The sequence below is a fragment of the Etheostoma cragini genome, chromosome 3 (assembly GCF_013103735.1).
Source record: "Etheostoma cragini isolate CJK2018 chromosome 3, CSU_Ecrag_1.0, whole genome shotgun sequence".
Taxonomy (NCBI): domain Eukaryota; kingdom Metazoa; phylum Chordata; class Actinopteri; order Perciformes; family Percidae; genus Etheostoma; species Etheostoma cragini.
Window position 1 is genome coordinate 24548434 of NC_048409.1, and position 27697 is coordinate 24576130.

At 41.4% G+C, this 27697-nt stretch overlaps 5 protein-coding genes and 1 long non-coding RNA gene across 12 annotated transcripts in view; 2 read left to right on the plus strand and 4 right to left on the minus strand.

Annotated features, from left to right (window-relative positions):
• The first annotated feature begins 93 nt into the window (after positions 1-93).
• LOC117941730 lies at positions 94-20724 on the plus strand. The gene is made up of 3 exons (XR_004655963.1): positions 94-105; positions 2151-2163; positions 20595-20724. It is a non-coding gene; the product is annotated as an uncharacterized LOC117941730 (long non-coding RNA).
• Positions 753-5023, minus strand: dhrs13b.2 (dehydrogenase/reductase (SDR family) member 13b.2). 2 transcript variants are annotated; one of them, XM_034866740.1, is made up of 8 exons: positions 4871-5023; positions 4582-4758; positions 4236-4511; positions 3591-3920; positions 2048-2395; positions 1614-1706; positions 1336-1347; positions 753-1271 (listed from the first exon to the last, which is right to left on the minus strand). In XM_034866740.1, the coding sequence occupies exons 1-8, from the start codon at positions 4914-4916 to the stop codon at positions 1267-1269; spliced, it is 1287 nt and encodes a 428-aa protein (XP_034722631.1). In that variant the 5' UTR covers positions 4917-5023; the 3' UTR covers positions 753-1266. The 2 variants fall into 2 exon arrangements, with proteins under 2 accessions (XP_034722631.1, XP_034722630.1); XM_034866739.1 differs by lacking the exon at positions 1336-1347 and adding an exon at positions 1356-1375 and having other exon boundaries at positions 753-1262.
• gemin4 (gem (nuclear organelle) associated protein 4) lies at positions 5424-11842 on the plus strand. The gene is made up of 6 exons (XM_034866700.1): positions 5424-5684; positions 6316-8370; positions 8842-8998; positions 9089-9359; positions 10216-10956; positions 11412-11842. Exons 1-6 carry the CDS (start codon positions 5669-5671, stop codon positions 11631-11633), a joined length of 3462 nt encoding a protein of 1153 aa, XP_034722591.1. The 5' UTR covers positions 5424-5668; the 3' UTR covers positions 11634-11842.
• On the minus strand, positions 11827-14997 carry LOC117941717 (TLC domain-containing protein 3A-like). The gene is made up of 6 exons (XM_034866751.1): positions 14768-14997; positions 14367-14450; positions 13992-14211; positions 13691-13786; positions 12332-12664; positions 11827-12294 (listed from the first exon to the last, which is right to left on the minus strand). Exons 1-5 carry the CDS (start codon positions 14887-14889, stop codon positions 12368-12370), a joined length of 819 nt encoding a protein of 272 aa, XP_034722642.1. The 5' UTR covers positions 14890-14997; the 3' UTR covers positions 11827-12294; positions 12332-12367.
• LOC117941709 (GTPase IMAP family member 8-like) lies at positions 16645-19781 on the minus strand. 2 transcript variants are annotated; one of them, XM_034866738.1, is made up of 5 exons: positions 19764-19781; positions 19526-19680; positions 19198-19438; positions 17376-17723; positions 16645-17247 (listed from the first exon to the last, which is right to left on the minus strand). In XM_034866738.1, the coding sequence occupies exons 1-5, from the start codon at positions 19777-19779 to the stop codon at positions 16688-16690; spliced, it is 1320 nt and encodes a 439-aa protein (XP_034722629.1). In that variant the 5' UTR covers positions 19780-19781; the 3' UTR covers positions 16645-16687. The 2 variants fall into 2 exon arrangements, with proteins under 2 accessions (XP_034722629.1, XP_034722627.1); XM_034866736.1 differs by having other exon boundaries at positions 16645-17256.
• A 1730-nt stretch (positions 20725-22454) lies between the features above and the next one.
• The window catches only part of usp2a (ubiquitin specific peptidase 2a), a 41161-nt gene continuing 35918 nt past the window's right edge, over positions 22455-27697 (minus strand). For 3 of the 5 annotated variants that reach the window (XM_034866721.1, XM_034866720.1, XM_034866723.1), the window contains 5 exons: positions 27615-27695; positions 26825-26903; positions 26155-26259; positions 25674-25794; positions 22455-23669 (listed from right to left, as the gene is read on the minus strand). In XM_034866721.1, the coding sequence (XP_034722612.1) occupies positions 23585-23669; positions 25674-25794; positions 26155-26259; positions 26825-26903; positions 27615-27695 (471 nt within the window). In that variant the 3' untranslated portion in view covers positions 22455-23584. The remainder of the gene's footprint in view (positions 23670-25673; positions 25795-26154; positions 26260-26824; positions 26904-27614; positions 27696-27697) is intronic. The other 2 variants (XM_034866722.1, XM_034866724.1) reach the window with 1 other exon arrangement.

The window sequence follows — 27697 nt, forward strand, 5'->3', positions numbered from 1 at the left end:
CCGAGGTTTTTTAGGTCGGGTAGAATCTATCTCTGTTGATCCCGTTAGTTTGTTTGCTGCGTCCATGGCTGTAGGCTACTACCGCACTGGGTTTTACCATAGACAGTTGAAGGGTTTTACAGGTGGGCTATTTGAGAAACCTGGCCAGGATGTCAAAATCTAAACGGGCAGGTAACAACACACGGGCCGAAACACAAACGTCACAGAAGGGAAATGTCAAAGGAGAAAATACTTGCTTTAGAAAAGATAGCGTTTCAACTTAGCATGTTTCCTTAATATCTGACATATTGTGGTCATTTTTGGATTTAATACGTAGGCCTAAATAAAATAAAATATTACATAATATAACCTTTTTAAGATCACATGATTAATTTAGTCACAGAGGAATAACTGACACAAGGACTTGCTCTTCATTTTCCCCAAGGTATTTATTATATTTAATCAATTTAAATTATCTTTATTCGTGGATGTGGTTATAACCCTTTTACTTACATTGTTAAGCTACAGGTTTTCTCACCTTTTTTCTCTCACATCTATATTCCATTAAAGAACCTTGTGGACTTTTCTTGTAAACATACAAAAGTTGAAGTAAGATCCAGTATTTCTCAGCAAAACGTATGTGTATGTGTGTGTGTGTGTGTGTGTGTGTGTGTGTGTGTGTCTGCTGTTGAGATCTAACAAATGTGTTTGCAATGTTTGTTGAATTGCATTTGCCTTCTTATAAAACATTAGCAACGTTTTTTATTTCTCTCCAATATTTCAAATCATGCATTGTTTCCATCCATGTCTGCGATCCATCCATGTTGGAGGATTTGTTTGGCTTCTTTGCCCTTTACCGCAGCCTGTAGTAGATCATTGTGTGAAACCCGCGGCAGGGATGTAGGTCATGTTGCTTGTGAACTTGCATGTGTGCATGTGCATCATTATTCATACACAACAAAACACACCCAACACAACACATGGTACAAACAAAACAGTGAGCCACACGTAAAAGCCTTAGTGTCCCTTTTATCTGTGATTGTTGCATGGTTGATTGCTGGTCATCCAGAAGACAAAGTTCTTGTTACTTCAACATCACGGTTTTCTTAGCATAAGCAAAAATCAGTGCAATCTAAAAAACACACTCAGTTTCATAGAAACCCAAATTCACCTTCAAACTAAACAAAAATCAAACGCCTGAGACATTCTTAAACAAAATGAAGGAGTGGTGCTTTGCTGTTTGGTTCATCTCAGTCTTCCAAGGCTGCTCAGTATGGCTTCTTCTGTTCAGAACAGAGAGACACACACACACAAAATATTGTATGCACTGAAGGCAATGATTAAATCAAAAAGGTTTTGTTTTTATTGTATCTTACCTGCGCATACTGTTTGTTGCCTGTGAAGAAAATAAATGATAATAACTTTTTCAGGCACCAACTCTTCACATGTGAAAATGATATAAACACAGTGCCATTAATGATGCTTTCTTTGATGTTCCTTTTGAATCTAGTGAAATCTAGTCAAACAATTGATCAATATGACTTATCTTTTTTACTCCTCACACTCCAGCATCATCATCATCATACTGACATATCCTTTTACTGGCCTGTTTGTAGGAGAGCCACCCCACTCACCTGAGTGCAGGTAACGCAGCAGCACATACAGGACGACCACCAGTGTGACCATTGTGGTGCCAACAGTGAGGTAAAACATCCAGCTGATTGGCTCTGAGAAAACAGACAACAAGAATGAGTAAGCTGTCAGATATGTTTGTCTACTACCACCGTGTGGCAGCTCACAGTACTACCGTGCATTGAGCGAGACCGGTTACGTTGAATCAACAGTTCCACTTTGTTCACGAACTTTGTTTTACAGATAACGTTGGAAATAAAGAAATCACACAAGTACAACAATCTATGTGAATATTAACTGAAATAAGTTGTATTAAATCATTTCAGTGTTTCAGAATAATGGAACAACACCTAAATGATGGCGGCCTGTGATGGGGGAAGTGAACAAGGGCATGTTTAACCACTAGAGAGATGCAGCGTCTGTATCCTCAACTCACCCTCAACAGTCAGAATGAAGCTCTTTTTGATGGGCACTCTCAGGGACTGATGGGAGACGCTGCATGTGAACTGTCTCCCCGAGTCCCTGAGGGAAGCCTGGAGGTAGAAGAAAGCAGTCAGCGAGTAGGTCTTGTCCGGGTTGTGTTTGTGGCTCGACAGCAGAACGTTCTGGAGCACCTTGGGGAGAGGGGCGCCGACCCTCTGGCCTGACACTGCCGGGTCTTGCACATGCCAAACTATCTCCACATCCAGAGGGTAGTAACTCTCTGCCTCACAAGCAACCCTCTGCTCCTTGCCCTCCTGCAGCGAGAGAATGGGTCCGGTGGTGAGGGAGACACGAGGAGGCTCTGAGGAGAGGGGAGAATAAAATGTCACGAAAATTCTCAAGGCATTGTCAACAAGAGGTTTCCTTTTTGAGTTTTGACTCTTAACTCCAGCTGCTAATGTGTGCAAAATCAAATATCTTCATGAGAGGGAGAGAGACTGTTGCTCAGACAAAACCTATATGATGGGTGTTTTTCACTATTGTCTGTGATGGTTTATAGACTTATTAATTAATCAATCAAAAGAATATTTGTGAGATTCAGATTGCAGCCTTATATTTTATGTTAATATCGAGAGGCAAATAAGTATGGCCTATATGAAGATTATTAATTAGACCACTGTGTTAAAAGTAAAGCCTTTAAAAAAAAAAAAAATAGTTTGACATTTTGTAAAGTATTCTCTTGTTTGTTACTAACGTTAGGATTAGAAGAAGGGTATCAATCTCCTCATCTTATTTTTAGCAAGATTAAGAAAAGGAGTGTATTTCCCAAAATATATTTATATTCAAGATTCAAGATTTCTTTATTGTCATACGACAGTATACTGTAGTACGAAATGACGTGCAAAGTTCAAATCTTAAAAAAATACAGCACAGAAAAAATTTAAAACACAGTGAAAAAGTTGAGTTATTGTTATATGAATAAAATAAATAAATGCTTATATAGGTGTGCAGAACATGCAGAGGGATAAATATAAATATATAACGTCTAAAAAAACTGAAAAATATACTGTAAATATCTAGATGCTCGATACATACAGTAAACAAATAGTATAAAGTAAAAATATCCGTATTTAAAGTAAAATAGTGCAGTAGTGAATAAGGTCCAGTTAGAACAGATACTTAGATGCATTTCAAACAAGTAACTGCTACTAAAATTAGCAGTAGTGTAACAGCAGTAGCAACATTGACACTACTATTGCTTCTACCATTACTGCACAATCTACAACTGTGTACTAATCTACAACTAAGTTAGCCCTAATTTACTACTACTAATTGTACTGTTATGTGTTGCAACAACTATTAGTACTATTACTAATACTGATGATGACAATAATAATATTGATCAGGCAAGTTCATTATTTACAGTGGGAATAGTAGCCTGACAAAAAGCTGTTGGTGTTGTGGTAGACCTTTTTTGTCAAAAAAGACTATTAATTACCCCAAAATATAAGTCTTGCCTAACTGCAACTAGTATTCCCTCTTTGATTCTTCTTCACCTTCAATATGCAGACTTATATCCAGACTGACGAACAGCGGAGCCACTGACACCGAACAAACGTACGTCCCTTCACTGCTCATCTTGGTGAAGGGGAGGCTATAGGAAGCATCCCCGGCTGCTAGGCTCCTCAGCCCAACCCCAGAGCCCTGGGTCTGTCCTGTGCGGCTGGTATGACTGAAGAGTCTGGCTCTCTCTCCACGATGCTGCCAGTGCCACTCCACAGTGACGTTTGGTCCTTTGTGGTCAACAGCAAACTGGCAGTGGAGCTTTTGTTGGGAGCCAAGGCCTGTTCTCACTGATGGAGACTGGGTTTTAATGACCATGGCGACTATAGACACAGATGTGACAAGACAAAGGCACACAGAGATACATTTAGTTCTTAGACATGAAAAAAACCCGGGATTGCACTAAACTGAGATATAACTGGGACTAATGTTAACTGTGGAGTAAAAAGTGTTTTAATTCATCAGATCAGTATCAGTGTCCCATTTTGTCCCATAACCACTTGTACATCATAATTATGATGATTATCCTGAGTTTCAGTTCATTCTTAATTCTCACCAGAATAAAGTTGTAGCAAAACTTAACTTACTTTTTATTTTTATTCCAAATTGATTCAAATGAAAGATGTGTTGAGTGTTACCTGTTGTGGTGAGTATCTCTCTGTCACCAATGGCAGGCCACTTGCGGTAGTCCTGCTGTCCTGGGGGGGATTGGTCCGATGGGCGTCTGAGGAAGCCGGTGACCGTGAACAGGCCCTTGGCGTGTCTGAGCGTGCAGCTGAACCAGTGGTTGTACTCTTTGGCCCCCAAGACAGGCCAGCGGACATGGATGCCCTGTGTACTGTACCTACGCAGCTCACACTCCAACTGCTCTGCTTCCACTCCCCCCATGTACCGCTGCAGGTCCAATTTAGATCCTAGAACAGAATATAATACATTAGAATATAATCCTTTTCAGTCTGTTACTCTGTAAGCTGCAGGTCTTACCAGTGATCAGGAAAGTGAGGGCATGTGGGTTAACAGGAGTGTCTCCTTTTTTCCCAAACTGCAGCATAGCCTCTCTGTGGATGAGCTGAGTCTCAGTGTGACCCTCATTATTCACAAATACATGTTCATCAATGAACTGACAGGGCAGCCATGACACCTGATGGACACACTGGACAGCTGAGAGACACAGAATGAAACAGTAAAGTCATATCATTCATGTCATTGGCTAATGACCTACACAAACTTAAAAAACGTCCCAATCGGTTACAGCGGAGGATAACTTACTTACCTGCATATAGATACAAGAAACTAAGTATCTTTAAGATTAGACTCATGATTATTCATTGGTAGAAAGTAAATATCTTCGTGTGGCTCGAGCACACCGAATTGTGCAGATGAAATATATACTTTCACTTTCATTTTGCAGCAAAGAAAACTTGCTTTGCCTGCCTCTCGCATCACGTGACTTGTTAGACGGCTACAATATTGACTACACATTTGAAATTGTGTAGCCCACAACATAGGCTATGCTATGAAATTAGATCATTTAAAATGCAATGAGTGTCTGTGTCGTAAATATTGGTGAATTATTCATTCCTATGCTTTATGTTTCGTGTAAACTAGTGCGTGCCATGTTACACAAAAAATCAGGAAAGCAAAGATGAAGCACACTTTCCTTGTTGTCGCTCCAAAAACATATAGCGCCTATTAATTTTTTAATAATTTAAATTAACAGGCGGTTTCGTTTCTCTTCGTCCTTCTACCTGCAGTACTGACTTCGTCCTGTCGGGGCGCTGTGAACTGTCTGAACCCCTGAGAGCAGCGGGTCCCTCTTCTCTCTTGAGATACGCTGACGCGGAAGAGCGGAGCGGAAGCGCTTGATACGAAATTGTTGACATACTGCTGAAAACGTGCGAAACGCGAAATATGTTGACAGATAGGGTATTGTGTGCAGTACTAGTGGTTTAGTGGATTATAAAGACAATAATCTGACGGGTAGGCTGTGGTAACGTTTATGAATGTGAATTGAAAACCGGACTAAAATTACCCACCTATCTTAATTTAGCTGCATCCAACAGCTGTGACGATGATGATGAACAGAGGTAACGTTAACTTTTTGTACGATAACCTAACGTTATGGCCCTAAAACATGCCTGCCTTTCTAATGTGTAAATGCGACTACATGTAACTCAAAACCTTTTCATTTGTAAGTTACCGCCTTAACCAGCATTGCTGTAAGCGTACGTTGTGATGCCGCGTGGCGTCGGTCGGGCCGAACACCATTTGAGCGGTTTGACGCCACCGCGCGGTAACTCGCCGCCTCCAGGCAGGGGAAGCGGGTTTGACCACTGCGGTAGGGGCATGAAGCGGTTGCCGCGCACGTTTTTCTCAGACGCGGAATGATTGTGCAAAAGAATTTGACGTCATAGCCGTTGTAGAAGGTTTTATATCACGGCTATGAACCAATCAGATTGCCACCCTTTTTATAATTCAAAAATAAGACTGAATCTAGATAAAACTCTTCAGTTCGGCATCATTTCAAAGGAAGACAGTTATTAATTATCACAATCTGTAGATTCATTGATAATTAGAATCATTTTTTGTTTAATCACTACTTGTGTACACGGTGGTCTTATTATTTATAACCGCTAAAAAAATATCTGAATTAGATGATAAGCTGCGCATGAATGAAGTCTTTTCCGTAGTTTTGACCCTGCTCTCCTATGCTTTCAGATGTGGCTGTTCTTCAGGGTGCTTTCCTCCTGGCTGATAAACTGTGTCTCCCCTCATCCCTGTCCTCGCTTGAGAAAGCTGACTGGAGCAGGGTGGGACATGTGGTCCTGGAGGCAGTCAGAGAAATCTGTGGAGAGGATGTGACAGCGGCCGTCAGCTGGATAAAGAAATTAGTATGCGCTGTGTGGCTGAAGGTGTTGTGCAGGGAGACTGGAGAGGACATAGAAACGGCCTGGAGGGAGAACCCTTTCTTCTCCCTCCAGAACGGCCTCCCCGACGTCAACCATGTTGTCCTGCTGGAAGTGGTGAGGTCGATGCCGGCTGCTCAGATATTTGCCCAATTCCTCTTCTGTCTTCCTCAGTCTCGGATCTGTACTGAGCTTGAAAGGCTAGTGCAACACGTGAGGAGCAGCCCTACTAGAGAGGATGACATTCGACTTTTTCTGGAGGTGTGGTGGGAACTGTGGAAAGGCAGAGATGAGCAGGAAGAGGGAGGAGAGGCTAGCATGGAGACGATGTTCGCCAGACAATTTGCTCGTTTGTTGTCTGAGTCTCCAAGTCTGTCCCCTCAGGCTGCCAAGAGGTTCAAGCTAGAAGCATCAGATCCACCCGTACGGTCGCCAACCGCTGATGTCCTACACATTCTTCTTCATGCACTTAAAGACATAAAAGATCACATAACTACAACAGACCTTTGCCTCCAGGCCCTCTCCATTTCTCTTGATGCTCTGCACACAGCGTTCCTGATAGACCAAACGGTCGTGCTTCCTACCAAAGAGAAGATGCACATCCTGTCTAAAGAAGTCAGCATCAGGGAAAAGAAAAATGAGAAAGTGAGTCCTGAACTTATTCAGGAGGCTCAGAGAGACCTACGTGCGTGTCACACACCATCGCAGTTTCAACCCAGCAGGATGAAGCTTGAAGAAGCTTTGAAGATTATAACAGAAGTTTCTCAGTTTTGGCAAAACAGTGGGCTCCTGGAAGTTAATGACAGCTCTAGCTACTCAGCGTTCAAACTAGAGCAAAGTGTCCAGAGAGTCCTGGCAGCTCTACAGAAAGCCAAAGCACCTGAAACTATGACTGAAATGGATGATCAGGAGACTGCGAAGAATAAACTCAGAGGTTTGCTGGAGTCGCTGGTGTTCCCTGCCACAGAGAGCCTCGCTGGTGTGAACGCGATTGTCACCGCGACCATCATCAGTCACCGCCTGGAGGACTATCGGGATTTTGCAGTGTTATTTGTCAGTGAGCAGAGTTTTGCTGCCTGTGATGAGCTCTGGGTAAACTGCTTGGAAAACAACCAAGCAGCCTTCCAGCAGCACGACACACTGATCAAACTAACCTCCACCTTCATGAGTAAACTCCACAGTGAGAGCCCAAATGTGAGCCAGTGCAGGAAGCTGCTGAAAGTCACTGCAGACATTTTCTCTGCGCTTTCCTTAGAAGACAAGAACAAAGCGTTGGCTGCCATGTTGAGACTGTCCAGCAGGGGTTTCTTTGGGCGCTCCGTCCCCTCCGCTGTGGCCGGCGGGTTTGAACAGGAGCTCAACATGGCCTTCAACTGCATCATCCAAGGACGGGGTGGAGCGTCAGCGGCGACATCGCAGGGCAATCTGAACACAGCAGTCTCTCTAGTAGCTCGGGTTGCGTTTCAGAACCCAGAAGCAGCTTTGAGGTCTTGTTGTCATTCAGCTATTTTCAACAAAGGCGCTTTCTCTCTTATGGCTGAGATCCTGCAGCAGCTGCCTGGACTCAGAGGACAGAGGGACAGAAAAGACGAAGCTCAAAGTAATGACGATGAAAGCAGAGAGGCAGAGGAAGGTGTAGATGGAGGAAAGGATGCTCTGAGTGGCAGCGCTCTACTCTGCAGGTGTCTACAGGAGATGATCAAGACCAAATCGTTGTCAGCCAATGAGAAGGAGCAGCTCCTCAAGTATCTGGGTCTGCTGATGACGCCTGTCATGACAGTGGACGGAGAGGAAGAACGGAGGCAAAGTTTTCTGACACGTCAGGAAGTCGTCAACATCTTCGTCCTGCCTAACCTCTCCACTACGGGTGAGTGTTCCATCACATTCATAATAACTAATTTAGCTTTCCAGCCTTAAATGTTAGTTAATGAATCTTCTCCGTTTAAAGAGAACTATAAATTGCATGTTAATGAGGCAGCTAGACCAATACAATGCTGATATTGAATGAATAAGATATCTGTGATATTAAATACCAGCGCTTACTATTTGTATGACTACCATCAGCTTCATTCAAAAAGGTTTAGCATGGGTTCGACAAAATACTCAAATTCCCCTCAATAGCTTTTTCTGTAGCTATCAACCGCTAGTTTCATCATCAAATGAAGATCGCTTAGCCTATTTGTCATAGAGGTTGGTGTAAACCAAAGAAAAGGTTACAGTTCACATGTTTAGTGCAGCTTTAAGGATTCTTTGTCAATGTTTGTTTTATAGTATGTGTTCATGTAAGGAAAATAATTTTGAGTGTCTGCTTCAACTTACTTCTTTGTTTTTCTTCCAGCTAAAAGCTGCTTTGATATAGAATTGAGTCTGCAACTACTCCATGCTGCTTTGTCTGTGGAAGTCCACGAACCAGCCTTGTCTCCTCACTGGGTGCTGGACTGCTCTCCCTTCCCCCTTCTCTATGTCCTGGCCCAGCTGCTCAACCAGACTCTGAGGTTTGTAAGATGAGTGTTCTTCTGGCCTTCAATCCAGATCCATATACCTTGAATTTGTTTTCCACACGTATCCATTGAAATCTCTGCTAGATGTTGGGAGCAACCACTAGACAGCACTGTCCACCACTGGTCCATGGACACCAAGGAGCTGCTGGTGTCTGTGCTGACCACGCTGGGACAGGTGGTGGGTGCCGAGGTGGGTGCGGCCCCCAGCAGCTGGTCCAGAGCTTTGTTCTGGCTCCACAACAAAATGGAGGGACTGGACTGGACCATTTGTTTCCACCTAAAGCCTATTTGGGGGGAACACTTTAAAAACGAGGTTCCGTCGTCTCTGCTGACTGTGTGTGATCTACCTGAGCAGGTAAGAACCAATCTTGATTAACCCTTAATCTTGAGTGTCTTTTAAAGGTATCATCATGCCTAGATCCCTACAAACCCAGATTTCCCATCTAAATGCAACATACTTGTCTGTTAGGATGAACAGAGGCTCGGCGGCCTCACATTTTCAAAAGGTGCTCTGCCACACGTATTTAATTACTTTGTGGTAATGTCTGAAGTTTTACCATGGGAAAAAAAGGCTTTTGTTACCTTGTTTCAAGCCATTCTCGTGTAGTATAGAAAGCCTGCAAGAAGTTGTCATTAATATTCAAAGAGCTAAACTGCTTGACTCTGACAGCTAGCCAATGAGAGCCTGGCTATCAGTCTCCTTTACCCAGTGCAACTGGGTGAGCTCATGAATAGTAATGAGCTCAGGCAGCATGATGTCAGACTGACCAGCTTTTGTAATTGGCCTGATTTCTCCTCTTATTTCTTTTCAGTGGCTAGAGCTGACAGGAGGTAGCAGTTCATTTTCACATTCACGACATGACACATACACGTACTGTATGGACCTCACATTTCAGAAAATGCAAGTAAAAACAGTTTTGTGTGGCAGGGCACCTTTTGTCAGAGACTGCAAAAAAAATGGGTTGCATATTTATTGCAGGAATGCAATCAAATAACCTTGACGTAGTTTACGATCAACTGTGTGAACTTTATCAATGGACCCAACCAGGTCACCTGGCAGCGTGTTACAATAATGAATAACTAACTACTGGTCACAGCAGATCTGAAACGTGACCTTTGTTACTGAACAGCCCAAAAAAAAAAATATATATATATATATACACACACACACACACACACCTTTGTACATCTGGTCTCCCTGTCTTCTGTAGGAGTGGTCAGGTTTGGACCTCCCTCAGTATGGCCAAGGTACAGGTCTTTTGGCCTGGATGGAGTGCTGCTCTGCATCAGACTCCCTGCAGTCCATCATGTTGTCCCGTCTCTCCCTGGACCAGCGCCGGCCCGACCACGTCAACATGTTCAGCAAAGGCCTGCTGGTGGCTCTGACCCAGACACTGCCCTGGTGCTCGGTCCCCCAGTGGACCAGACTGCTGAGAGTCCTTAGGGAGCTGATCACCTCGAGTCGCCTCCACGTTCCCTTCTCGCTCGAGTACGTGGACTATCTGCCCCTCTTGGATCTGAGGAGGTTTTCATGCGATCTCCGCCTGTCTGTACTCCTGCTTCGAGTCCTTCAGCTGCTCTGCGGGTCCAGCTGCTCCCACTGGCTGCCATCAGACGGCTGGGCACACACTGGCAGGTTATACGCCCACGCTGTGAGGGACATTATGAACTCCGTAAGAGCCAAGCTGCTTCTTCCTTCATCTGGTGCTTTGACTGTCCCTGCTTCAGCGTCTCCTCAAACACCAGTACCTAGAGACTCCAGCCCTTCCCACACTTCAGTCAAAGCTCCTAAAATGTCCAAAGAGCTTCAACAAGCAAAAGGCTCTCCTCTGAAATCCAAAGATTGCCAAATGGAGGAGGAAGAGGAGGAGGAGGAGGAGGTGGAGACAGTTCCCAGCCAAGAAGTCCTTTTTGTACTCAGCCAGCTCTTCTGCCATGTTCAGCACATCCAGGTAAGAAATATTAATACCAAGGTCACGGAGAAGTCTTGATTCTGATGGGAGTAACTTTTAGTAACCTATGAAGTAAGTATTTGTTTGCAGGTCTCAATTCATGCCCCTGTATTAAACTCTAGGTAAAGATGACAACAGGCCGAGCTGAAGATCATGGAGCTAGGGTTATATGTTTAACAACCACCACAGATAAAAGAAAATATATAAAGATCTTCTAGCTGAGAACCACGCATATCTAAATTTGTTTGCCTACAACTTTTCAGATATCTCTTACATAGTAGAGTTTAACTAACTGGGTCTTTGAAAGTCAAAATAGAAATATTTGACATTGAAGATGCCAATAGATATTTGGGAGAAAGTTCCAGAGGGATACACTCAATATTTCAGACTCCTCTAATGTATTCATTTTCCTAAATCTGGATGAAGGTCTCAGTGGTTAAATGTCCTTCTCTCAGGTGATGATGCCAGGAGGCCAGTGTGAACCCTTGTTCCTGTCCAGTCTGGAGATCCTCAGCCACTATGAGGCTATCATGGCCGCTTTCCCACACAGCAGCAGCCCGCTGGAAAGCGACAACACCCGCCACTTCTTCTCCACCATCACAGACAACCTGGAGAACCAGGAGATGAAGGCCGTCCTGCAGCAGAAGATCGCTCAGCTTGTGTCATCAGCAGCTTAAGACACTGATTTTTCATCTGTATTCCACTGAAGAATTAGGGTTCTCAAACGCTAAAATTCTCTGTAGATTTTGAGCATGTTTGCTGATAATAAAAAAAAAGATCTAATTTGTGGTCCTTGTTATACACTGCACTTGGCTAACTTTAAACTTGATCACAAAGTGATGGTTTAGGAATCTATGTAAATAAAAAGCCAATATTTCACAGCAAATGTATGTTTGTGCTTCCTCAGTAATATTCACATATCTGCTCTGAAAGTGAACCGTTAGAGGCTCTTGAACAGGATGGTTGGGCTCAGATAGTATGTTTTTAATTTCAGTACAAATGTATCTACTGTAAACCTGGGGCACCTTGTGATTTTTGGGACATACAAACATAAGCACTGCCTACTCTTCAAGAGCACAATCGATACATAATTTGGTCATGTAAAAAGATTGTTGAAAAAAAGGTTTTTGCTAAAATCTTCTTTGCAAATAGTAAAGAGTAGTAACAGTGCTGTAACACATCCTTTAGGAATGTTCTGTTTTCACATAGTTACAGCTGACAAACTTCTCGGTATGTTGATATATTAGGGTTAGGGCCGCAGGAAAAAAAAAAATCACTATATTTTGAAGAAGTATTTTGAGAGTCATAAAATGTCCAGAAATGAAGGTTAAAAGTTTCTCAGAAAAAAAAATTTAAATTTCAAAGAAGAAAAAAAAGTAAAACTAGGTCATTTTATAAACCGGTGAAATCTTCAGTCTGTCTTTGGCCTGTCTTTGTTTCTGTCTCCATTCCCTCCCTTCTGTCGCAGGTAGAGTCTGTTAGCTTTCCTCAGCAGCAGATTAAACCAGTAGATCTGTGGAGCCAGGATCACCAGGTTACCCACGTTGCAGTGCAGAGGCAGATGGAAGGCAACTCTGTGCAGGGGAATCCCAAACTGCTGGCCGTACATCCAGTACATGAAGGGAAAGACCAAGATCCGACACGTAAAGAAACTCAAGAGGACAATGATGCCATTGATTCTGTGCAGTCTGGTGTCATCAAGGCCCAGCTGGATATTAGGGGACCAGTTTAGGGTGGAACAGAAGAAAAGGTAGATGACGGAAGAAGAGGAATTATTTAACATCTTCTAAATAAAAATAAATAAAATCCTTTAAATCTTTGTTCAGAATCTGACAGGAAATGCTTCAAAGCGGGGCATGAGGGTCTCACTGATTGGTTTGAGTATGAAATTGATGTGAATCATGCGATGCCGTTCACAGTCACTACATCGCAACCTTACTGAACACGTATGGGAGATCTTGACACAACTGGTTAGGCCAAATCTTCTGGAAGATTGGTTTTCATTTCAATGTTTAACTTTAAAAATTATGTTTAGACGTTTAAATGTTGCTCATACTTTAACGCATCAGTTGTAAAAAACAAAAACAAATCTATGAAACTTTAACACCAAACCGGCAGGGTCCATTGTGCGACATTGGTACTTTTACATTTCATATTCTAAGTACATTTTTATGATTATATTTGCGCACTTTGAAGTAATATTTGTAATGCAAGACTTTTAATTGTAACAGTATTGTTTACACTGTGGTATTGCTACTGTTACTAAACTTCCACCGCCGAGGATACGTTTGAATTTCTCTCTTGAGCAGTTAAATGGTTTTAATCAAACATGCTTTACACTTTGCTTTTCATTTACACACACAAACATTGGGATCAATTTGTGGTTCAGTGTCTTTTCCACTTCTACACGTGGACAGGAGGATCAGTGGACATCACAATCTACCTCCTTCTATTCTACCTTCCACAAATGCCAGTTTTCCAAAATTCAACTAGTGTTAAGTCACTGATGGGAATGGTGCACACAGGTACTGACACGTCAAAATGTAAGTTTGAAGATTGTGTCCCTGTGACAAAGTGGGCTCTCCACCAAAAAAAGCTGAAAAACCTGGATATTTTCTTGAGCTCTTTATATATTTGAACATTCACATGCCACTAGAAGGTTTTGTGTATAACAATTTTAGGGTTGAAAACCTTATCCTCGTTAAAAGGTTTGTATGATGCCTATATGGTTTACCTGGATGAGAATCTTTCCTATTGAGACGAAAGGAGTGCTGAACTCTGTGATGAACAAGCAGCCGATGAAGAAATCACCCAGTCCCCTTCTGAAGAACTGCAAATCAGAAACAGCAGACTTGGTCAGCCCCTATTCTGTGTGTGACATGTGTATGCCTGGTTGTTATACGTTCAAATCTCTGCAATGTGCTTGTGTGATAGTAAGTATGCCTGCCTCTTTTGCAAGTGTGTGTGTGTCCATAATAAAACTGAGCTATCAGTTGTATAAACACCCTATGGCAGTGATTCCTCCCCATACTTGCCAGAGTGATAGGCAGGAAAATGAAAAGCAGCACCAGGTGATGGAGGACCAACATCCTGTCCTTCAGGAGGAGAGCCTTCACTGTCTGAAGAGAGTGGCCGGTGTATAAACTGGAATTACCTCTGGCCTCCTGAGTATGGTAGCGGCTCAGATACATGGCATAGATGTCGTTGGCCATATAGGGAGCTCCGAACAAAACAAACCAATTGACCAGCCAGTGGCTGTATGGGAATACATCGAACATTTTCACTGAATCAATTCTTGTTTCATTCTCCTTCAATGTGGAAAAGACAGTAAACTTATTTCCTTTTTGTGTCCGTGTTGTTTATGCCCTAAAAGCTTTAAAACACATAATGAGATATCAAACGTGACTCACCTGTCAGTCATGACGTCCCTGCAGGAAGTCACAACTGTGACTCCAGCTGCAGTAGCCAAAGAAGCATGGATAGCGGACACCAGCCTAAAGAAACAGCAAGCAAAAATGACTAGTCCTTGTTATGCACAAAAATAAAACTGGAAACTTTTCAAAAATTCAAACTTTTGACACGGCTCATGACACGCAGCTATTCAACGTAACTCTTTATTTAAATAAAACTGACACGAGCCCTTGTTTCATTGTTAGTGCCGAATTTGCCAGCTATTTATATAAACTTATATAAAAAAGTAAGTAAATCTGCACTGCGTTATTTAACTTAGAAATCAGCAAGACAACTTTAAAATGCCGTATAGCTTAAAGAAGTTCGGCGAAGTAAATCGGCTCGTGTGTGTGCTGCTGACCTCTCACTGACAGAAACCACGTCTGCGTCACTCCAGTGTGTAAAAGTGTATTTCAGTACTTTCCTGAAGCTGTAGAAAAGCCCTGGAAACACCACAGCTCCACAAACCAACGCAGTCAACATTATCTTAGCCGAGCTCTTCCTGTAGCCGCTAACAGCTCCCGTTACAAAACAGGGACAGGAGCGAATGTAGCTAACTTCTGTTAGCTTTGTTGCCCGTGTTAGGTCCCGGACAAATGACAGCTATGATTTGTGACCTAGTAAATGCCCATCTAAGGCCCACCTTCAACCTGAGCAGAGGTCTAACCCAGCTAACACTTTTTGGTTCCCAGAACGTTTTGGGAACGTTCGTTTTTGGTTGCGGGAACGTTCCCTGAGGTTAGGTTAGGTTGTGTTTTGGTTGCATAAGAAGGTTTTATTCATTAATCAGCCCGAATAACTGCAATCACCTGTGTGGGTGTTCAGAGGCTTTCACAAGCTCAACATTATCTGCATTTACTGTAATATCCTACCACTAGATAACGTTGTTACTGGTGTTGGTCGGACATGTTTAACCTGTACAAAGATTAAAACGTTAGGCTGTATCTATCCGAGATTTATTTCAAAAAGAAATAGTCTCTGTTCAAAATGATGTTTTCTACTGGAATAATCTTGCTTCACACACATTCTGGAAGAAACTCTGATGCTTCCTTCTGAAAAATCTGATTTTAAATAAGGAAGTGACTTTTTATTCCTAATTCTTAAAAAATATAAAAAGGAAATTGATGTAGGCTGCTAATTTATTCTAATCTTTCTGGAAAATTTGCATCAACCATCCTTTTTAATTTTTGGAAATGAAATCAAACTTTACTTCAATCAGAACATGTATGTTCTGATCTCCCCCCCCCCCCCCCCCCCCCCCCCTTTTTATAAGTACCAAATTATTTGTCAATATTTTTTTTTTTTTAAAGAAACCAAAAACTAAATGTATATAGAATCTCACAGAAATGCATTGAAATCAGAATCAGCTTTATTTTTCAGGTAGGTGGACACATACGAGGAATTTAGCTTTGGATCGTAATGCTCTAACGCGCTTACTCATACAAAACAAACAACAAAACAAACAATACACACTACACAGGTTGAGAAAATAGTGCAGTGAATAGTGCAAAGTATGCAAGAGTAAAATATAATTATGGTAGTTATTATTTTAAGTATGGAGCATGGTGCAAATAATAAATAGTATTATGTTATTATATTAGTAGTGTATTACAATACAATAGGAACCCTGTGGAAGCTCTGTAATAGAGAAGGATGAATAAATAAGTGGAACCAGTAAACAGACTGATAGAGACAGTATTGCTGGGTTATTGTGCAGGAATTGAACTTGGCACTGTGAGTCAGAAGTCAGCTGTTCATCAGAGTGATGGCTTGTAGAAAGAAACTGTTCCTGTGTCTGTTGGCAGAGAATGGGCGCCCAGAGAGCTCAGCTGGTAGAGCGGGCGCCCACATAAAGAGGTTTACTCCTTGACGCAGTGGACCGGGGTTGGACTCTGACCTGCGGCCCATTGCTGCATGTCATTCCCCCCTCTCTCTCCCCTTTCATGTCTTCAGCTGTCCTCTCAATTAAATGCCCAAACAATTATGTTAGAAAACTTTTTTCTTTCTTTTTTTTTTAAATCACACAGAGAACAATAATGAAGAAGACATTTGGTTTTCAATTTTTTTCCCCACATCTTGGCAATCAGGGGAAACAAAATAAACACTAACCCAAGTAAAAAAACTAGATTTATTCCCCCAGAAATGTCCATATGCTTTTATCCACAAAGTTAGCTGTGCCATCTCCCATTCACCTCCAACAATGTTCTTCTCCTACAATAATAATTTAATATTAAGAAATTAGTTAGTTTTTTTAGTAATTAGTTTTTTTACCATTTACTTCCTATAGTTGCTCCACCATCTCCAGCAGCTGATTGACTTGAGTCTTGTCTCCTGGATTTGTATCTAACACATGATGCCGGTGGCCACATCTGTCCAGCAGCCACTGTAGAGGCTCTCCGGTCTGCTCGATGTGTTTCTCCACTGTTCTTCCTCTCAGCTCCTCTCCATAGGTGAACAACACCACAGTTGTTCTCCATACATCATTCCCTAAAATGCCGAGGTACATCTCCACAGCTCTCCTGTCTTTCTCTCTGAACGAGCCCACCGGTACAACCAGCAAGAATGACACTTTGCTCCTCACAGGGCAGAGGGCGGGGCTCCGACTGATCTCCGTCCTGACCTGCTTGGCATTGGCCAGACCAAACAGACTCCACCCGGGGGTGTCCACCACTGTGACAGACTGCCCTGATACTTCCCCGTGGCTTACAGAGCACGTCGTGGTCTTTTTGTCAATCTGAAACTCTTCACTGTCCAAGATCATGTTTCCGGCTGAGCTCTTCCCTGACTTCCTCCTTCCCAGCAGAATGAGACCAAGAGCAGGCTTAAAACCAACCGGCCCGGCTGGGAATCCTGCAGTGATGCAAAATGCATTGTTTTTCACATGTACACAACTTACCCACATTTCATGCCAGTTTGCTTGCTGATTGTGTGCAGAATTAGAAATATCTAATCAAAGTTCCTATACCCACCTTTGGGCATATAAAGCCATCTCGGGGCCATCTGCTTCCTTTGTCCCATCCCCCCATCATGCACATTATGCATCACTGTCATTTCTATTTCTTCTTGTCTTCCTTGCAAACTCCTGATCTCCTTCATGCTCACATCTCGTCTCACCTGGGTGTACATCCGGTCCTGGATGTACTTGGCACGCTTGTTAGTCTCCATCATCTTCTGGATCTTTTCAAAGAGCTCTGTGACCTGAGCTTCAGAGGCCCCGGACTGGCTGCTAATAACCTGGTACCTGTTGCCACATCGCTCCAGCAGCCAATGAAGAGTCCGACCCTGTCGCCTTATGTGTTCTTGTATAGGCAGGTGTCCTGCAGTATAAATAACCTCACTGGTTTAGATATACATTGCAATGGACAGAGCCACAGAACCATAATTTTAGTAATGAATGAATACGACTCAGAGTCTACAGCTAAATGCCAACGTAAGCATACTACCATGCTGATCTTTAGAAGGTACAATGTTCGCCAGGTTAGTTTAGGGTGTAAGCATGCTCACATAGCACTAAAGATACAGCTGAGCCTGAGAGGAATGACATTCATTTTGCAGGTGTTGGTGGACAACGAATGAAAGTTGACCAATTCATCCTGAGGTGGAATCTGAACATTTCTTGAAAGTCGATATAAAAGTTGTGAAAACATTTATTTTCAAAACCATTACCTCATGGTGTTGCTAAAGGGAAAGGTCAGGCTCGGAGCCCCTCTCTCTGCCCAGACTGGAGCTCCAGCAGGACATGGAGAGCTTGCTATTCCACCAACACTGGCGGTGACCTCCAGGGGGGTTGTGCCCCTGGTACTGGGTGTGGGGCTCTCTATTGTCCCGCTGGAGCTCCGATCAGATCAGATCAGATCAAGGTCGGTGGCGGAGTTTTCTAACAATGTCTGTGTTTAGATAATTAAAATGTATTTATTTAGAAGCTGGCTGGCAGCTAGTTAGCTAACGCTAGCTTCCACGCTCAACCGACAACGGTGTAATGATTCAGATCGACTCCCAAGACGAGATGGTGCTCACCTAACTGGCCAATAGGAACGTTGCCCCGCCCATGACATTATTTTCACGGCGACAGAAATTTTTTGAGACAAGAGCAAGAAATTGCATCGAGAGCAAAGACTTAGGTTTTGAGAGCAAGAAGAAAAACGTTTTGAGAGAAAACATTTTCACACTGATAGCAAAACATATATATTTGAGAGTTTTAAAAAAGAGAGACAGATTTTCTTTCTCAGATATAATTTAAAAAATGTCAAATTAAAATATAAAATTTTTTTTGTCTCAAATATAATTTTTTGCTATTGATATGAAAACTTTTTCTCTGATAAAATGCTTTTTTGCCATCAGTGTGATAACGTTTCTCAAACATTTTTCTTCTTCTCTCAGATCATTTATTTTTTCGCATGCAACAAAAAAAACAATCCAGCTCCATAATGGCCAAAGTCTGTCTGCGTATGACCTGTCACAACAGGTTATGGCCTTGCTGTGGATATGAATTGTGATTAGTTCATTCTTGGATTGTTTCATTCAAAGCCCCAAAAGAGGTAAAAATATCCTGTGTTTTTTCTAGAAAAAAGCAAAAATGAACCACAATACAGGACTTTTGTTTTTCTTATTTATCCTTTGAATAATCTTGTGATCTTCTGAAACAACTGGGAACAAGTCAATGAAAATAAAACATGCAAATGTACAAACACAGTTACTGCCCGCTGGCACTAATTGTGAGATACAGAAACATAAACAATGAGCATAAAGAAAACATATCACACACTGGTGCAGTAAATGATCATTATTTACCTAATTTGTCTCCATGGGTGAAGAGGACCATGGCTCGCTGCCAGATGGGGGTTTGGAGCAGTCTGAGGTGGACCTCCATGGCCTTCCAATTCCGTAGGCTGAAGGTGGAGGTTGTGGACAGCACTAGCAGGATGGCATGGGGCTCTGGGTGGCAGAGGGTCAGACCTCTACACAGCTCCCGGGATACTGTGTCTGGAGTGGTGGCGTAGGACATCCACCCTGGGGTGTCCACCACTGTCACCTGGTGGATTTAAATTCAGTCAAAGTAAGTAAAGGCAACATTTAGAGTTATAATAAGTAAATCCAATCTGCAAACTTGTATATTCACTTGTATCCCAAAGGTGGTGCCATTCTCTTTGTAGCTGCGAGTAGTTTTTTTGTCAAATACTTGTTTTCCCAGAATGGTGTTTCCTGCTGAGCTCTTCCCACTTTGTTTCTCACCCAGTAACAACAAAACCACTTGGGACAGGCTTGGCTCTGGACCTGAGAAACATACACAATCTCCCTTTCATTCACATTCAAATATACTTGCCCACAATCTTTTTAAATTGCTTGGAATAACTCACCATAAGAGGCTGCCATGTCAAAGTCTCCAGAAGCTTCTATTCTCATGTGGTTACAGCTCTGCATTTACTGCCTGTTGTGGAGTCAGTGTTGTTCTGCGTAACTCAATATCAGTTTCAAAGTTCACACCAGAGAAGTGGCTTTGCTTATAAATGAGTCAGACCACACACAGACATACGCTGAGGCTTTCAAACATGAAGAAAAAAAAAAAACACACACACACACACACGTACACACACACACACACACACACACACACACTGATTGCAAAATTTGAAAGTGAGACTTAATTCAATCCAAATGAAAAAGTGGTCTTTCTCTCCATCTGACCCTTTTACAACATAAAATATTAAAATGTTTAGTCCCAAGACAACAGACACATTCATATCACGTTTTAAAAACATTTCTTTGTAACTTATGAAAAAGACAAAGGACATTTAATTCTCTTACGAATGAAAAGTTGAACTCATATTTACTAACAATGTTTCTCTTTCTTATTAACAGTATTAGGAGCATTTTTGGAGAGCTACATATTTTTAAAATAAAGTGTTAATAACATACATTATATGTAGCTGACATTACTGAAAGGGTTGGCTGTCTCTGTTACCATTAAAGGGCAGATATTACGAAAATAACACTTGTCTGGAATTTGGGGTGTTATTTTTGTGTCTCTGGTGCTTCCACATGCATACAAAAAAAAAACATCTATTGTGTTTTGAGTGAGATACGGGTTTCTGAATGTATCCTGCCTTCATTCTCCGGGTGAGGTGTTCAAAATCGGCAAAAACATTTAGTGTGTGCTAACCACTTTAGCTAATACCACATCAGCTAAGCGTTTCTCCAACTTCAGTCATTACAAGGCAGGATTAGCCGGGAGACTTCTTCTAAACGAGGGTGCACTTGCAACTTTGCGTGGAATACCTGCAGACGAGGGACATGTTAGTAGGTATATACAATTTCTTTTGTAGGGTGAAGTTGGCTGTGTTGTAGAACTGTTTTGCCATTGAGAAGGAGGTTGCTAACTGCTAGCGGCGCTAGCTTCTAGCTAGCAGTACCTAGCTAGCATTACTTAGCTACTGGGCATGCGTGACTCCCAACAAAGATGGGATAGAAGCGTGATGCCTCTCTCTGTAACTAACACTAAGAGTTCAACACACATGGTGAAAATACGACATTCAGCAATGTGCAGTACAACAAAATATGGTGTTTTTGAAAATTAAACCAAATAAACCTGTTCTGGTTCAACCTCGAAATACAATTATGAACCTGAAAATAAGCGTAATATGGGCACTTTAATAGGCTTACTTTAAGTAAACCAGCTTGTTTGTTCAAATGTGGGGGCAAAGAAAAGATCTATACCTGAAACACTGAATGAATTCCTCTGTGTGTGACACTGAACTCCTTCCTGTAATATGTGCATTTGCCTGCTGGCTTCAGTGGAATCAGTCCTGAGTGTACAAATAGAAATGTTGTAAAATTGACAGAGAGCTTCAAATTGCCAAAGCATTGTTCTGCTAAATTACGCACTGTTACTTCCAATTTTGCAGATTGTGTGCTACTGAGAGAAGTGACACCATTACTTCAGTCTGATGATATGATGAATGTTTATCTATGGACATGAACTAATTCACGTGGACTTAACATTTTGCTGCATGTGGATTAAATTTATGTAGCTTTTTTCAGATGTCTGACCGGATGACTTCCAGTTTGATGTGGGAGCCTCCGGGTGTCATCCTATAGAACTATTCCTGGCTGCAGGACATTTTCATGGCATCAGATCACACTATGAAGACGCAAAGCTCGGACCACAGAAATAGGCCACATCCGAATAATGGAGCAGCAGGAAGTAGGCCACTTTCACAATGATTACTGAGCGATCCATCAAAAGAAAATGGTGTGTGTGTATCTGCAGTGTGGGTGCTGATAAGAAAGCCGGTTGAGCAGTCTCTACCCAAGATGAATTATATCAGCAGTGTGTGACTATGTGCAGTACTAAACATTGGACAGCCAAATGATTCTTTCAGATAGAATTAAACCTCTATCAATTAATACAAGCTAAAATCATCAGCCAATCATACTGTTAGAAAGTCATAATTATTAATATCATATGCATGTGAGCAGTCTAATTCCCAATTGCAGTAGCATTGCAAACAGTATTGAGTATTAAATGGGGCATGAGAAACCTGACGGCCACTCATACAACATAAGGAATAAAAAAGTACTCAAGACTCAAGACTCAAGACTGCTCAGATTTTGCTGGGTTTTTGTGTCAGTGTGGTGGTCCTGACCCCCAGGGTTGGAACCACTGACCTAAGTATTCCAGTTTTTTCTTTTCTTCCAATCACCGTTTTTCTCTTTTGAGCCCTCCTTCCTGTGAATGCACTTATCTGTTACAGTAACCATGTCTGAGCAATGTTTGCAGTTCCTACATCACAAAAGCTAAAATGAGACCAACACTCAGGGTAAAACCACTGTTTTGTTAACTTTTATTCACATATACATATACATATACATATATATATATATATATATATATATATATATATATATATATATATATATACACACACTCATGTGTTTGACTGCCACTGTTAAAAAGTGTGACTCATCACATTATCACCTGTAAGCATAAATAATAACTTTTTTTTCTCTCTTGAAACCTGTGAAATAAACCAACTGAAGACAGTAATGGGTCATTTTCAGCACCATTGAATAGTACATTCTCTGTATTGCATTAGGATATAAAAATATACAGATATAGTGTTCTTTTTCTTCTTTAAAACATTCTTTCCATGTTGTTCAATGGCATGAAACAAGAGAGGAAGAAAAGACCTCATACCGACGATGAGGATTGTTACCGTTATTGTCGTCTACATTATTAATCCTTCGCAGATTCTTACAGGACTGTCCGTTCATCCATTCACAGCACTTTGAAAACATCAGTAGCAGCCACACGTGGGAGAAACAAATTCATCAAAACACAAGTTAAAGGGTTGTCCTCTGAAACATGTAATGCTCACAGTGCCACCAGCTCCCCAACCACCGTAGGAGAAAGAAAGAGAGTGAAGAAGATGCTAACAGACATGGGAGTGTTGCAGTGCAGTGGAAGGGAAGGTAACGGACACCAAGCAGGCCGGTGGACTGCAAGCGCTAGTCCTGTTAAAGTCACATTCTAAGCACGATTTATCCACGGTCCTCTGTGGTGGTGCTGATGATGATGCTCATTTTGCTGCTGGGGTTAACAACCCAAAAAAAAAACATTAAAAAAAAACAATATAAATTTAAAGCAGAAAAAAGGTTAAAATTGCTAAAAGTGAGTTTTAATGGATTGAGGCAAACAAGAGTCGGAAAAAAGAAGCGAAGGCGCAGTCAGGATGACAGTTCGGTTTGCAGTGCATAGAGAGGGACAGATTCACCGGTTGGTCGGTCAGATGGGATTATTGCCCTGTGTCAGCCTTGCATACTCACTCACACAAACACACACACACACACACACACACACACACACACACACACACACAGTATACATCTCCTCCCAGAATGACCAAGACACGAGAGTAAAGACAGAGAGAAGGAGAAAGCAGGGCTGGTTGATCAGGTTCTATGTGGTTTCCAGTGTTCCTTATTCCAGCTCTCTCTGTGGAGTGAAGCAGCCTTCTTTGTGTGTGTGTGTGTGTGTGTGTGTGTGTGTGTGTGTGTGTGTGTGTTTGTGATAAGTCCAAATACAAGTCCAAAATGGGCCTGGCTCCACCAACACTTTTATTTTCCATCTATCTGTCCGTCATTCAGAGTGGAGCTGTGGCCCACCGTCCGACAAAAGGCTTCACATCCGCGAGGAGGAAACCAGCTCGTAGAACAATACGTAGGCGTCGCTGCTGCGCACTTGGCTGGAGGACATTGGCGTTACTCTTGAAAGAAAGAGAGGGTAGAAAGGTTGCAGTGTGAGAAACAGGAGTTATGGCCAAGACAAAGAAACTCATCGTTTAGGTTTAGGTTTTTGACATCAGGGTTCCCATCATCCTTTTGTGTGAGACAGATACTATAATGTTGTCATGTGAGCCAGTCGGCATGCCCCAAACCCATATACATATGAATTCTACACAATCAATGTATACTACATCCTAATATGAGTAATATATCAACAGAGAGAAAAAAATGTAATTTTCCCCCTGGGGATCAATCCAGTATATCGTCGTCATCTTCTAATTATCAGTATACTGTATCAGTATACTACATGTGATGTTAGACATCAATCATACCTTGGAATATCACTGCAAATTAAACTTCTTTCTTATATTATAATACTACTACACCTTTATAAATGATACCTGTATCTTTTTCTTTTAACAACATATACAACCCCATTCCAATGGAGACCCAACATTATTGCACCTCAAACTTAGAGGTCTGTGAGATTTATTTAAATGCAGATGAAAACAAATACTACTAATAATAATAATAGTAAAAAAGAAGAAAATCAACAATAACATATACATATAATGAAAAAGATATTAAATGATCGAATCTATATAACAATAATTTTACAAGAGAAGACAGCACTTTAGCGTTGAAACTTTGCTAGTGTCCATTCTTTCTAAGACAGTCTAGTCATCGTGTAGACTTTGCCTACACTGCCTCTGGTAGCATGTATAATTCTCTCTAATGACAGATGATATATAACATCCCCCAGACCTAGAGTAGAGGTTGGTAGGTATGTTTCTTTCCATAATAATAAAAGAAAGTGTTTTTCTAAAGGTGTTGCAGAAGCTATTACATCCTTGAGAGAGTCATTAAGACCGAGATCCTACCAGGTGCCCATCCAAATTATATAGAGGTTTACTCCTTGACCAGGGCCTGTAATTAACACCTGAACACCTGCCAAATACGGGTGAATTTGCAATTGGCAGGTAGCCAATGAGAATTGGGTGATTCAGACGCATAACTATCGGTAAGCAGGGTATGCAGTTGCTTACAGGCCCGGACCAATCAGGGGCCCGCATTACTGGAAAACAGGGACTGACAGCCTTGGGCCCCCTATCGCATTTTCATTACTCGGGACAATCTTCAGCTGTCCTGTCAACAAATCCCTAAAAATGCCCCCCAAAAATAATCTTTAATAGCTATTAATAAAACTAATATGCCGTGAACACATGTTACAAATTACGCATGTTGAGCTTCCAATGGCAGCTGCAGTAGCTGAAACACACAAAGCGACACATGAGTATGTGTGTAGTCATGTGAAGAAAGCCACACTCTGTACGCCGATGTCCTGAAGTTCTGCGTCGATGTTATGTTTGGATATGACAGTAGCAAGTGACCTATATCTGGTTCAGCAAGAATGAGGGGCCACAGGGACCAACTGGACGCTCACGAGGAAGCCAAGATAAAGCTCCACCTTCTGACATCATTCCTCCTGTTAATGCTCAACTACTGTCTGGATCACTGTGGTTTGACTGGGTTATCTTTTGAACCGCAATGTGGTCATGGTAACTTATAACAAACTGTAAAAGAATTATTGTAAATCATGTATCCCTCGCCTATGTAACTAATGTGTATTAATAAGAGCTCTGCAATACATTGTCCTTTACGTTAAATGTATCCTATAATTTATTTTATGAGTAACAATTTAATAATTTTAATTAACTTAGAAACATGCTGTTTTATTAGCAACACAATTTATTACTTTGTATTAGTGTGATGAAGGCCGCTGGTCCATCTAGACATGAGCATTAATCAAGTCTCAATTTAGAAAAAAGGTAGCACATTTTGTGTTATTTTACTCAGATTTCAGTTGAGTTTTAAATGGTTATCCATGCCCTTACATGTGTTTATCTATTTATATTTGGTGATTATACATTAATATAGTAAAATACATGAATAAACTGATGATGATGATGGGTGCATTAACCTACCTGGAGTCATTAAATGTGTACCATTCTCCCGAGTTGGGATTGCGACAGTAGGCTGTGTAGTGACCGCCCATAGTGGTGCCTGAGTGGTTGGACACTGCATACAGGTTGTACACTGCATTTACTAAAGCAAGACAGAAGCAAAAACAAACGTTAAACCCGCAGTTACTCGTTCTTTGTTTAACACCCCAACCTTTCAAAGTTTCTCAAGCATTATTTTTATTATGTTTATTCGCACTGCTGCACTATGTATTTGATTTTTGATTTGATGTCTGCTGGGATGAATGAAAATCAACTATTTTATATATTCTACAAAATTATAATATTGTCAAGGTAGAGGAAAGACCCTGGAACAGCTTTTAAACTATGCAACATCAACACTGACATCAAGGCAAACTACGATACTTTACTACTTTCTTCTAGAGTTCATCTTCATTATCCAAAGCTTTGTAAAACTGACCTGGTTCTTGGAACCAGTACTTACTGCTGTTTTCGGAGGCAAATTCCCGCAGGTCAAGATCCTTCATGGGGAAGTTAACAAAGGTGGACAGTTTGCTGGTTCTGCGTGCTTCAGAGAAGCGTTTCAGGTCTGGACAGGAGGGGGAGTCAAGAAACAACTGCTCTCTATGTTCCTTTTAATACATTCAGCCGACACTGAACAACTGGGTACAAAGTTTGTTAGTCCTCAGATATCTTCACTCATCCTACTGCTACTTCAAAGTTCAATCGATCACCATCTGTTCATTGGTGGATGTGAGTGCTCACTACAGTCAGGTGTACTTCACTGGCCGTCAAACACATGGCAGAGTTTCTTTACTGTGACCAGAGTGCTTTTACATGGTCAAAGCAGCAGGTCAAAGGAGCCACCATACAAACAGTCACCCCCCTCCTTTTATTCTACATTGATCTGTATGGGATGTGAAATTGCCAAAATTTATATTACACATTTTTAATTACTTATAGCTCTGACCAATGTAATAGTGATTAAACATTCTTATGAACAAATGCAAAATATTAATGACTCTCCAGTGTTGCCATAATCCATACACATTATCCCACTGACACAGTCATGTGCTTTCCTAGCTATAGGCTCACTGCATATGTTGAATATAGTACATCCGTATCAGAAAATAATGTCTAGAGGAAAAGGATACGCAGCACTAAGATCTTGGGGAACTTCTGTAGTGTGAACTTCTTAGTGCATCTCCTCCTGGCTTTACACCTGTAACACGTCTGTGGAGAAGAAACACAGTTTATTCACTTGCTGTTTACAAACACACCTTTTGAATCCAGTAAAATATGAAGCACACAGACCTACATCTACTGACAACGCTTGAATAAAATCATGACTCTAAAATGATATGGATATAGCTACTTGTTGACGTTTACTGTACACCTCTAAAGCGGAACTGAGTGTTAAACCAAAATAAAGACAGACTGTGTTGTCTAACGCAGTCCACTATTGATTCAATGCATCAAGACTTTTCTGTTTTTTAAAATCTGTTCCCCGTGGAAACATGGTACAAAAATGTTTCCTCGCGGCACACATAGTAAGTAATTAATATACAAATCATCATTTTGAGCATTTCTTTAAGTAAAAATAGCAATACCACATTGTAAAAATACTAGTACAAGTAAAAGTACTTCATTCTAAACTTTACTGCAGTAAGAGTAAAAAGGTATTAGCATCAAAATACACTTAAAGTACCAAAAGTAAAAGTACTAGGAATGCAGAAGGAACCAATTCAGAATCATGTTTATTATATTACTGTATTATAATTATTGAGGCATTCATATGTACATTACTTTAATGCTCCAGCTGGTCAAGGTGGGGCTGATTCTAACGTCTTTATTACTAAAATTGTACTTAAGTACAGTACTTGAGTTAATGTGCTTAGGTAGCTTCCACCCCAGAGGAAGGATGGACCTTCTGTTGGTTCTTACCGGCTTCTCGTCCCCGTCGAGAACGTCTTCTTTGGTGAAGAGCCGCATGCAATCCATCAAACTCACCTCACCATAGCCCTTCT

What these genes read in the sequence shown, in the direction of transcription:
- dhrs13b.2 (XM_034866739.1), bottom strand. Translation starts at nt 4,916, where the DNA reads ATGAGTCTAATCTTAAAGATACTTAGTTTCTTGTATCTATATGCAG. An exon ending in CCTCACTTTCCTGATCACTG is followed by an intron (nt 4,512 to 4,581) that starts GTAAGACCTGCA and finishes ATTCTGTTCTAG; the next exon opens with GATCTAAATTGGACCTGCAG. An exon ending in CTTCATTCTGACTGTTGAGG is followed by an intron (nt 1,707 to 2,047) that starts GTGAGTTGAGGA and finishes CTGTTTTCTCAG; the next exon opens with AGCCAATCAGCTGGATGTTT.
- gemin4 (XM_034866700.1), top strand. An exon ending in GCCTAACCTCTCCACTACGG is followed by an intron (nt 8,371 to 8,841) that starts GTGAGTGTTCCA and finishes TTTTTCTTCCAG; the next exon opens with CTAAAAGCTGCTTTGATATA. An exon ending in CTGCTCAACCAGACTCTGAG is followed by an intron (nt 8,999 to 9,088) that starts GTTTGTAAGATG and finishes AATCTCTGCTAG; the next exon opens with ATGTTGGGAGCAACCACTAG.
- LOC117941717 (XM_034866751.1), bottom strand. Translation starts at nt 14,889, where the DNA reads ATGTTGACTGCGTTGGTTTGTGGAGCTGTGGTGTTTCCAGGGCTTTTC. An exon ending in AGGGACGTCATGACTGACAG is followed by an intron (nt 14,212 to 14,366) that starts GTGAGTCACGTT and finishes ATTCCCATACAG; the next exon opens with CCACTGGCTGGTCAATTGGT. An exon ending in TAGGAAAGATTCTCATCCAG is followed by an intron (nt 12,665 to 13,690) that starts GTAAACCATATA and finishes CCTAATATCCAG; the next exon opens with CTGGGCCTTGATGACACCAG.
- LOC117941709 (XM_034866736.1), bottom strand. An exon ending in GCACCACCTTTGGGATACAA is followed by an intron (nt 19,439 to 19,525) that starts GTGAATATACAA and finishes TAAATCCACCAG; the next exon opens with GTGACAGTGGTGGACACCCC. An exon ending in CACCCATGGAGACAAATTAG is followed by an intron (nt 17,724 to 19,197) that starts GTAAATAATGAT and finishes TTTATACTGCAG; the next exon opens with GACACCTGCCTATACAAGAA.